Here is a 12,284-nt window from a genome sequence, read left to right on the forward strand (position 1 = left end):
AGTGAAGGTGCATGTCACCCTGCACCCCCACATTACACCCATGTCACCCTGCACCCCCACATTACACCCATGTCACCCTGCACCCCCACATTACACCCATGTCACCCTGCACCCCCACATTACACCCATGTCACCCTGCACCCCCACATTACATCCATGTCACCCTGCACCCCCACATTACATCCATGTCACCCTGCACCCCCACATTACATCCATGTCACCCTGAACCCCCACATTACATCCATGTCACCCTGAACCCCACATTACATCCATGTCAGCCTGCACCCCACATTACATCCATGTCACCCTGAACCCCCACATTACATCCATGTCACCCTGCAACCCCACATACATGTCACACTGTACCCCCACATTACATACATCCACATTTCCCCCTTGCACCCCTACATTACACGCAGATTACACTGCACCCCCACATTCCCTCTTGCACCCCTACATTACATGCAGATGACACCCTGCACCCCCACATTCCCCCTTTCACAACTACATTACATGCAGGTTACACTGCACCCCACATTCCCCCTTTCACCCCTACATTACATGCAGGTTACACTGCACCCCCACATTACATGCAGATTACACTGCACCCCCACATCCCCCCTTGCACTCCTTCATTACATGTATATTACACTGCACCATCACATCCCCCCTTGCACCCCTACATTACATGCATATTACACTGCACCCCCACATCCCCCCTTGCATGTAATGTAGGGGGGCAAGGGCGGATGTGGGGGTGCAGTGTAATATGCATGTAATGTAGGGGTGCAAGGGGGGATGTGGGGGTGCAGTGTAATATGCATGTAATGTAGGGGTGCAAGGGGAAATGTGGGGGTGCAGTGTAATATGCATGTAATGAAGGGGTGCAAGGGGGAATGTGGGGGTGCAGTGTAATATGCATGTAATGTAGGGGTGAATTACACTGCCCCCTTTCACCCCTACATTACATGCAGATTACACTGCACCCCCACATCCCCCCCTTGCACCCCTACATTACATGTATATTACACTGCACCCCAACATCCCCCCTTGCACCCCTACATTACATGTATATTACACTGCACCCCCACATTCCCACTTGCACCCCTATATTACATACAGGTGCAGCATAACTTCACATACCCCAGGGCAGCTCTATCCGAGGACATGCTGAGTAGCTCCTCCCCGTCACATGGTAATGACCTCATCAAAGGTCCTTTACCATTGTACATTGTACAGTGTGCAGGAGCCTGCGGGGAAAGTGAAGATGCGCCCTGTGCTTGGTCCCCGCAGCCCACCTCTATCACCCGACCACCCCCCGGAACCCCGCCCCCCCATCCCGCGGGGGGGGGGGGCCTTCGGTGCCGATTTTTTTTACATTTTTTTTTTTAATATCTTTTAATGAAAAAAAGTTTCTCTCTCAGGGGGGCCCACACCAGTATCAGGCTCACCGGAGGATTCTCCGGTCCTCCGCTGGGCCAGTCCGACACTAGACAGGATGTATATAGTGACTAGCCTTGCAGCTTCCATGACATTTACAGTGCATGAAGTGCCTGGTCTGTGTTGTGTGAGCACTAAGGGTTAATGGCCTTTCTGTACAGAGCTTGTGGTGCTGAGTACAAGGTGGGGGAGGGGAGCAGCATGAGATCAAGAGAGAGACAGTCTATAGAATCACAGACTGGGATGGCGGAACAGGGGAGATCTTGTACTTTGTATTCTCTATAGGATCTACATCTGTAGCCACAGTCCTAAACACACTGAACTCTGCAACATACACAGAGAGAGCATTGGCAAATGACCTCCTCCTCTGTGAGCAGGGAGCAGCAGCCCCTTCCCTCCTGTGAGACCATAGATTTGTTGTAGATTTGTTTATAGGACGGACCCCAGGGCTTGTTAGTAGAAGCAAAGGAAGGAGCTACTTCAGCACTGAGATAATCTGAGGAGTATAGCAAAAAAACTGCTGGATATACTGTAGGTAACAAAGATAATAGACAAGAGATATTGATTTGTGGGAAAAAACTTTACAGTTGCTCTTTAAGAAATAAAAAAAAGGAAAAAAAATCATTATTAAACTTTAAAAACATGATCTGGGAATTGTCTGATTAGAGAAGCTAAAGGGCTTTTCACCTTCATCAAATAATTTATTTGATTTGTGTAAGGAATAATTATAAAATTTTCCAATATATTTTCTAAATCAATTCCTCGCAGTTATCTAGATCTCTGCTTGCAGACCTTCTATAGAGAGCTTTTATTTACATCCAATGGATAGAAATCTGTCCATGATTTTGTGATGGATACACAGTCGCAGGAGCCTTTATTATCACACAGTTCTGATTACTCTTTGTGATAGTATCGGCTCATGCCCCTTCATGTCCATCACAAGACCATGGACAGATTTCTATCCACTGAATGTAAACAGAAGCTTTCAATAGAAGGGCCGCAAGCAGAGATCTAGAAAACTGTTAGGAATTGATACAGAAAGTATATCTGAACATTGTATAACTTTTCCTTTCACAAACCATATCAATTATTTTCTGAAAGTGGACAAGCCCTTTAAAAAAAACACTATGGGGCATATTTAGGACTTTGCGCCAGTTTTTTGACAGACTTTGTACATTCTTTTTGGTGTAAACAGCTTGCGCCACAAATGTGACTCACGCAGCCGTTTTGTGCTGCAGCTGCACTAGCCATCATGCGACACACATTAGGTGGTGTTCCAGCGCTCAGTCGGACTGTGGGCCAGGTTTAACAAGCAAAGTCTGTTGCGCCCTATGGTAAAGGTGCACCACAAAAAAGTTGGTGAATTCTGTCTGGTCAGTGAAGGGAAGCGACAGATTCATGATTTCTGGTGCACATTCTTAACCCCTTAATGACCGCCCTATCGGGATTCTACGGCGGTCATTAAGGGTACTTCTTCTGATGCGACGCCTTTCTACGGCGGCGCATCAGAAGAAGATTTCGGGACATCGGGTTATTATAGTGCCGGTGTCGGGCTGTGATATTACAGCCCAGACCCGGCACTAACACCCGGGATCGGAAAAACTCCGATCCCGGGTGTTTAACCCCTTGCACGCCGCGGTCAAGCATGACCGCGGCGTGCAAGTGTGTCCCCCGTGGATCGGACCCCCCCGGTGTGCTTACCGGGGGATCCGATCCCTCCTGCCGCTGCCCCGGGTTCCGACGAGTGACCCGGGGCTGTCGGCTCCTCTTCTCACCGGGTCCTGCCTTCCTGGCAGGACCCGGCTGTAAGTAACTGAGCATGCGCGGCATGCTCAGTTACTTACACTATACACTGCAATACAAGTGTATTGCAGTGTAAAGGCTTGAATAAGCGATCGGATGATCGCTTATTCAAGCCAAGAAGTAGAAAATGTAAAAAAGTAAAAAAAAAAAAATAAAATCTTTTTATAATATAATTAAATAAATAAATAAAATAAAAGTCCCATAATCTCCCCAGTAACACATAAAATGCAAATAAAGTATATAAAACACAAAACACGTACATATTTGGTATCACCGCGTCCGTATTAATCTGTACAATAAATCTAAATCAATATTGAACCCGCTCGGTGAACTACGTAAAAAAAAAACTCGAAAAACTTCCCATAATATACAATTTTTCATCAAACACCATCACAAAAAATGTTCTAAAAAGTGATCAAAAAAAGTTACGGTACCTAATATGATACGACTGAAAAGAACAACTGTTTTCGCAAAAAATAAGCCCTCAACCAGATCTGACAACAGAAAAATACAGAAGTTATGGCCCTGAAAACTTGTCAATAGTAAAAACAATGCGATTTTCTCCAATATTGGTTTTGCTCAGGAAAATTGAGCAAAATAAGAAAAACTATATAAATGAGGTATCACCGCGTCCGTATTAATCTGTACAATATATCTAAATCAATATTGAACCCGCTCGGTGAACTACGTAAAAAAAAACTCGAAAAACTTCCCATAATATACAATTTTTCATCAAACACCATCACAAAAAATGTTCTAAAAAGTGATCAAAAAAAGTTACGGTACCTATTATGATACGACTGAAAAGAACAACTGTTTTCGCAAAAAATAAGCCCTCAACCAGATCTGACAACAGAAAAATACAGAAGTTATGGCCCTGAAAAGTTGTCAATAGTAAAAACAATGCGATTTTCTCCAATATTGGTTTTGCTCAGGAAAATTGAGCAAAATAAGAAAAACTATATAAATGAGGTATTACCGCAATCGTAGTGAACCAGAGAATAAAGATAAAATATTATTTTTACGTTACAGTGAGCGGGGGGGGGGGGGGATGCTCACAATCCAAAATAAAAATTGATGATTTTGTTTGTGTCCCCCTTGAAATAGTTAATAAAATCTCATGAATAAGCTTTAGACTCCCAAAATAAATTATTTATACATTGTATCTCATCCCATAAAAAATAAGCCCTCATATGATCGCATTATCAAAAAAAATAAAAATTTATAGGTCGTACAATGTGACAATATAAATCTGCTGTGGACGGCGCCTCCATTCATTCTATGCTCGGCCGTGCGCCCGTACAGCAGTTTACCACCACATATGGGGTATCAGTAAACTCGGGAGGAATTGGGCATCAAGCGTTGCAGTGCGTTTCATCATTTAATTTATTCTGAAAATGTCAGTTTTGGCCTAAATGAATGTATTTCCAAAAAAATTCCATAGTTTCTAAATCGCAGGTCCATATTTTTTAACCCATGTGAAACACTTAAAGGGTTAATGAGCTTAATAGAAGTTGTTTTACATATGTTGAGGGGTGAAGTTTCTATAGTGGGGTAATTTATGAGGTTTTACTATTATTTAGGCCTCTCAAAGTCACTTGGAAGCCGAGTTGTCCCTCAAAATGTGAGTTATGGCAATTTTCATGAAAATAAGAAAAATCGCACCTAAAGTTCTGCGCCTCATAACATCCTAGAAAAATGACCGGAAGCATAAAATATCATCCCAACATAAAGCAGATATTCTGTAAATGTTAATTATCAAACTTTTTGGGTAGTTTTACTTCCTGTCTGGAAACCAGAACATTTCAAACTTGGAAAATGAAGAATTTTTACAAACTTTTGCCAAATTTTCACTTTTTTTCAGAACGAAACGCAAAACTTATCACTTAAATTTTATAACTAACATGAAGTACAATGTGTCACGAGAAAACATTCTCAAAATCACCAGGATATGTTAAAGCGTTCCGAAGTTATAACCAATTATCGTGAGACATGTCAGATTTGAAAAATCGAGTCTGGTCATTGAGCTGAAAACTAGTGTCGGTGATAAGGGGTTAATGAATACATGGGCAGAGCACACTTACTGCAGTTTCTCATATTCTTAGGAAAAAGTGTTTTTGTGATGCACACTATCCCCTATAGGAGCTGCCAAACAGTCACAGATGGATCCCACATCTAGCAATTAGTAAAAATAAAACAGTCTGACCGGAGCTCCTTGTGTGTCCTTTTATATATCCTTTGATAAATCGATGATTTCACTCCTTTCCCAACTATGTTCCAAATTCTTCAGTACACTTCCACACAAACAGTATTTGGATGGGAATAGATCGCTATTCAGACAGTTTTAAGCTGCGTTTTCTTGCATCCTGTAGCCAAATAGTTTACAGCTACTATAGAAGAGATTAAGCAGCAGATAGGGTAGTATGTTCAAATATATGGAGTTTATTTTATTAAAACATACTCACAAAATAGAATAAAAACATGCGCATATAAAATCCACCATGTGGACACCAGACTCGCTAGTTCGCCCGACCCAGGGTTTCGCTACCACGGCTTCTTCCGGGGCGTTGCTGACTAGTAACCTCTCAATCTTTTTATACCTTACACATAGCACAATTACTGCCTTCCATTCTATTATAAAATAGATACATCAGACCATTTAGCAACAATATTAACCCCTTAGCGCTCTGCGCCGTAGCTGTACTGCGCTGAGTCCCGCGATTAGCGCTCAGCGCAGTACAGCTACTGCGCAGAGCCGATGCCGGTTCAGCGCTGTATAGCAGCCGAACCGGCATCGTTAGCCGCGGGATTTCAGCGGTAATCTACCGCTGACATCCCCGGCTAACACCCGCGGTCGGAGTGGGCTCCGATCGCGGGTGTTTAACCCGTTAAATGCCGCGGTCAACGCGACCGCGGCATTTAACATGCCTTCTGGGGGTCTTTACCCCACGATCGCCCCCCCCGCACCGTTTTCGGGGGGGCCGATCGCTGTTTTGGCTCCTCTGGGGTCCGATCGGCATATGCATATCTGCATATCTATTTTATTTTTTACATTAAAACATACATTTAGTAAATTTGTCATTTTAAAAAATTTTTTACACCGGCAGGCTAATAGACACCTCATCTGAATGGGGGCTAATAAGCTGACCCGCATGGCAGGCCTGGAGGCCATAGCATGTGCATGGCTCTGGCTTGGAATAGTAAACCTTCTAGAATTGGATTCTTTTCTTCTTTGCTAGTAGTAGGGTGCAATTATAAGAATCTTATAACAATATCAAGACTTATGGGAATATATATTTTCATGAAATGGCTCAAGACAAATATCGTATATACTCGAGTAAAAGCCGACCCAAATAAAAGCCGAGGCTCCTAATTTTACCACTTTACTAGAGTATAAGCCTAGAGTACGAAACGCATTGGTTATAGCCTACCCCCAGTACATAGCCAGCCAACCCCTTCTGGTTTATAGCCAGCCCTTGTCCCCAGTATATAGCCAGCAGCCACTGTCCCCAGTATATGGCCAAACAGCCCCTTCCCCCAGTATATAGCCAGCCGGCCATCCCCGCCCCCAGTATTTAGCCATCCAGCCCTGGCCAGCAGTATATAGCCAGCCCCTGGCCCCCAGTATATAGCCAGCCCCTGCCCCCAGTATATAGCGGGGATCACTTGGGTGACATCGAAATCAACCGTGATACCCCAATTGCACGTCACATTCACTCTGCACATAATGGACAAGCCTCAGTAATAAAATTCACAGGGATTGAGCTTGTACCCCCCCCCCCCCCCCAGAGAGGAGGAGACTGGGACCGGAGGGTCCTACAGAGAGAGGCGAGGGGGATTTACCTGCTTAATACAGTGGCACCTGGTGGTCTCAATACGCAGATGCAATATGCCTGTTTTATTTAAATACCCCCTTGGACCAAACTTGTGTACCACACTCACACTGATAGTGGACTTTCTATGTAGTCTATTCACCTGGAAAGGGAGGCAATGCGCCAACTGTAGGGTTTTGTACTTCCTGTGAGATACATCCTAATTGATCTTATACTAATAACAGATTTGTTGATAATAAGAATAGTAAGAATCTCGATATCTTTTGGTCTAATCTCGCTTATAAGCTATCCTCCTACTAGCTTGAGAACGGAAATAGTATTTACTCATTTGCCTGTTTTTAAAGTTGCCAAGTATTGTATCCGCTCTGTGTGTCTTTCAACAGCATATGCATCAGATGCGAGGATAGGCAGTTATGCTGCCCGCCGTTGTTTTGTTTTGTCTGTAATTTCCAGTAAGCTCAGCTGTTACCCCTAAGAGTCGCGTAACGCACCCACGATCCAAGTACGCAGGCGCAACTTCAGGGGTTGCCAAGGCAACCCCCACAATGCTTCCTCCGGCCGCTACCTTATAAGTGATATGTGACACTTCCGGTTCGGAAAACAGCGCGTCACATACGGCGACTACTATGAGGCATGTGATAAAAGGAACTGGTGACCTATCGGTAAGTCCGCTGTTAACGAACACGTCACGGGGGGGGCGGGACCGGCTACCTTTTTAACCCAGTTCACACTTGGGAAAGGCATCACACGCCAAGCTACCCTGTGTGAACACAAGGCGTTGCTGGTGGGAGAGGGCACTCCCTCCCCACTGAACACCTTACTCTGTTGAACTACTATCCATTTTGGAAAGCATGAATAGACTCTGGGTGTATTACTTTGAAGGTATCATGCTTGAAGACTAAATTAAGTGAGTTCATTATTCCTAGGGCCGTTTTTCTTTTAATTCTCCCTCTGATGAAACTTATTGTGGAAACGCGTCAGGGAGGTGTGATGATGTGTATTTAGGACAAGGGACAGTGATTTGGGACTGCCCTTGGAAGGGCGGGAGTTTTTTCTGGGGCGTAGGGTAAGCTTAGCTAGAGACTCACACCATCCCCATTGGTCCACGACTTAATAAGGAAGAAAAGGACTCCCTCCCGCCCTAGGCTCTCTGATATTGGCGTATACAACGTTTGGGTAAGCAAGATCCCGAGGGGTCTTACATTGAGACGACTTCCAGGGTATGTAATCTATATTGACTATAACTTACCATATGCCAGTACTTTTCTGTAACTGACGCTCTTACACATACCTTAACTGTCAGTTATGCAAAGGTCTTTGTATGTCCACACTAGGGTGTTTTGGCTTGGTGTGTTTATTGTTACTGTGTGTGAGCATTTAGTACGTTTGGTACTTTTTAAAGGATCATAATAAAATTATACCTTTTAACTGTCAACCCTTATGCTGCTATTTACCCCCAGTATATAGCCAGACAGCCCCTGTCCCAGTATATAGCCAGACCCAGTATTCCTAACATATACAAAAAGGAAACCAATGCTCTCTTTTTCAAAGCCCCCTGCAGGTCTTTTTACGCCTGGCAGTGGCAGGTCCGTGCAACATTGCGTAATTTAGTCCAGAATCTGTTTTCTCTTTGGAGTCTTTAGTTGGATTTATTATCTTTACACAATATAACACCTTTTCTTATTTTATTTCTCAGCCAAAAATTGTTCATCACCAGAGGATCTTAAAGATGGAACATATTGGCCAAAGAAAGCTCAGTATACCTACAGCGAATCTGTAGTATACAAGTGTAATGAATTGCAGCTTGTTGGAGCAGATTCTGTATCCTGTACAGTGGATGGAACCTGGTCAGCTGGTGCACCAAAGTGTGAAGGTCAGTGATTTCAGTCACTGTTATTAACCTATTCAGGACGGCGCAACATAAATATAAGCACCTTATACTATGACAGATAGCAGAAAGGACGTTTATTTATGTCATGGCATGTTTTTACATGATTTGTTATTAGATGTAATGCTTTTCCAGAGAAATCTTCATTTAAAGAAATGCATAGCAAAACGTCAAAGATTGATATTTAATAAAATATCTAGGATTTATCTAGATATTTAGATTTCTCTACAGGATTTATATACTATTTCAGTATGAATTGAATATTGATAAGTTACAATATTAGATACAACTTATGAACAAGAGTGTTTAGATGTGTCACTTGAAGTAACTGGGCCCCAATGGAAAATCTGTTCCGGGCAATAATAATTTATTATTTACAATACTGGTCTCTTTGGGAAGGAGACACCTTATGTCAGAGGTGCCAACACACTGGCCCGGAAGTGACCACATTCTCTTTACTCCATCGAATTTCACCCATAGAAGGAGCATTGATTACTTTTTCAGCAGATTAATGTTATTATTTGTGTAATAAAAAGTTATACAATTTTCCTATATATAAAGCTTTACTGCTTACTTCCTGTGGATAAACACAACGGCCAAAGTCATGTGATGTCACACGGGTGCCCGACTTGCTTTATCACAGAGAGTGATCAGAGCTCTGTGTGACCATAGTCAGATTTCTGTCCACTGGAAGCTTCCTACAGAATAACAGCAAGCAGCAAATTAGAAAACCGTGATGAATTGATACAACAAGTATATTGAGAAATTGTTGAACTTTTCATTACAAGCATAATAACATTTATTTGTTAAAAGTGGACAAACCCTTAAGTAAAATCCAAATTTTAAGTAAAGGCCAATAATATCAAGATCATCATGTTTATTAGTATTAATTAGAGATGAGCGAACACACTCGTCCGAGCTTGATGCTCGTTCGAGCATTAGCATACTCGTAACTGCTCGTTGCTCGGACGAATACTTTGCCAGCTCGAGAAAATGGCATCTCCCGCCGTTTTGATTTTTGGCGGCCAGAAACAGAGCCAATCACAAGCCAGGAGACTCTGCACTCCAACCAGCATGACGTGGTACCCTTACACGTCGATAGCAGTGGTTGGCTGGCCTGATCAGGTGACCCTGCCCGCGCTGCTCGGATCATTCTCTGTCTGGATGCCGTTAGGGAGAGAGTTGCTGCTGCTGCAGGGATAGCGTTAGGTGTTATATTAGCTTACTTGTTAGGGCTAGAATAGCGTTATATATATATATTTTTTTTGTTTGCTGGTGGCTGGGTTTGCTGGCACTAGTAGTGCAGCTAGTACCATATTGTGAGGAATTTGCAGGGAGACTTGCGAACGTTATATTTAGCTCTAAGTGACACACATATCCATCTCAAACACCTAAGTGGGACAATTTATTAGGGGTTTGATTGTATTAGGCACAGTCTGCTTTTTCTTTTCTTTTTTATTTTTTCAAAACTAAAAGTCATCAGGCACAGCACAAAATCCTGTTGTGTGCTGTCAGTGTAGGTTAGAAACTAGCCATAGCAATAGCATAGCATCGTTTTCTTAAAAAAACAAAAACACAAAAAAAACACAAAAAAAATCTACAGTTTACACTTTAATTTTGAAAATGTTAAATCCTAGGGGTAGAGGACAAGGGTGTGGGCGTCCAACTACTGCAGGTGTCAGAGGCCGTGGTCCTGGGCGGGGTGAGACACCACCTGCTGATGAGGGAGCAGGGGAACGCCGCAGAGCTACAATCCCTAGGTTCATGTCTCAAGTTACTGGGACCCGTGGTAGAGCACTGTTGATGCCAGAACAGTGTGAACAGGTGATATTGTGGATTGCGGACAATGCTTCTAGCCATTTGTCCACCAGTCAGTCTTCCACGCAGTCCACCCATGTCACCGAAATCAGCACTCCTCCACCTCAGTCACCTTCCCCCCAGTCTGCCCCCTCCCAGGAAAATTTGGCATTTGAACCGGCATACTTGGAGGAACTGTTTTCTGGACCCTTCCCCGAGTCACAAACTACTTGTCCGGTTGCTGCTGAGCTCTTTTCCGACGCACAGGTTTTCCAGCGATCGCAGTCTGTGGGTGATGATGACATTGTTGATGTAGTGGAAGAAGTGTGTAAAGAGGTGTCGGATGATGAGGAGACACGGTTGTCAGACAGTGGTGAAGTTGTTGTCAGGGCAGGAAGTCTAAGGGGGGAGCAGACTGAGGGATCGGAGGATGATGAGGTGACAGACCCAAGCTGGGTTGATAGGCCGGGTGAACACAGTGCTTCTGAGACGGAGGAGAGTCCTCAACAAGAACAGGTTGGAAGAGGCAGTGGTGGGGCCAGATGGAGAGGCAGGGCCAGAGCTGGTGCATCAGCGCCAAATGTTTCACGTAGGGAAGCTCCAGTGGCAAGGGCTAGATTTTCGGAAGTCTGGAGGTTCTTTAAAGAAACACCGGATGACCGACGGACTGTGGTGTGCAACCTGTGCCACACCAGGATCAGCAGGGGTTCCACCACTACCAGCTTAACCACCACCAGTATGCGCAGGAATATGAAAGCTAAACACCCCACTCAATGGAACCAAGGCCGTTCACCTCCGGCCGGGCACACCATTGCTCCTTCCCCTGTGTCATCTGCTGCCTCTGCTAGTCAGCACCCTGCCCATGACCCCGGCCCAAACAACTCCCATGCAAAAACCACACCTTCGCCTCCACGATCCTCCACAGCATCCACCAATGTCTCCATGCGCAGCGTTCAGCTATCCATACCCCAGACGCTGGAGCGCAAGAGGAAGTACAGTGCAACCCACCCACACGCCCAAGCCCTCAACGTCCACATCCCCAAACTACTTAGCCTGGAGATGCTGCCCTATAGGCTGGTAGAGACCGAGGCCTTTCGCAACCTCATGGCGGCGGCCGCCCCTCGGTATTCGGTCCCCAGCGGCCACTACTTTTCCCGATGTGCCGTCCCAGCCCTGCACCAGCACAACATCATCCATGCCCTGACCAACGCCGTTTCTGACAAGGTCCACCTGACCACGGACACGTGGACGAGTGCTGCTGGGCAGGGCCACTATATATCGCTGATGGCTCATTGGGTTAACTAGGTGGAGGCTGGGACCAAGTCTGACCCTGTGGCTGGTCATATACTGCCGACGCAGAGGATTGCAGGGCCTACCTCGGTCCAGGTCTCTCAGGCCTACTATGCCTCCTCCTCCTCCCACCCCTTCTCCACCTCTTCCTCTGAATTACCATCCGTGGGAATGGCGCCATCAGTCGGTAGCTCTAGGCACAGCAGCAGTGCCGTCGCTAAGCGACAGCAGAC

General features: G+C 44.8%; 1 protein-coding gene across 2 annotated transcripts in view; it reads left to right on the top strand.

The window, feature by feature from the left end:
- The window catches only part of LOC140118962 (C4b-binding protein alpha chain-like), a 124,966-nt gene that overhangs the window by 90,134 nt on the left and 22,548 nt on the right, over positions 1 to 12,284 (top strand). For both annotated transcript variants that reach the window (XM_072137459.1, XM_072137460.1), the window contains exon 19: positions 8,773 to 8,949. In XM_072137459.1, coding sequence (XP_071993560.1) covers positions 8,773 to 8,949 — 177 coding nt within the window. The remainder of the gene's footprint in view (positions 1 to 8,772; positions 8,950 to 12,284) is intronic.

This window comes from Engystomops pustulosus, chromosome 2 (assembly GCF_040894005.1).
Source record: "Engystomops pustulosus chromosome 2, aEngPut4.maternal, whole genome shotgun sequence".
In the NCBI taxonomy this organism is placed as follows: Eukaryota; Metazoa; Chordata; class Amphibia; order Anura; family Leptodactylidae; genus Engystomops; species Engystomops pustulosus.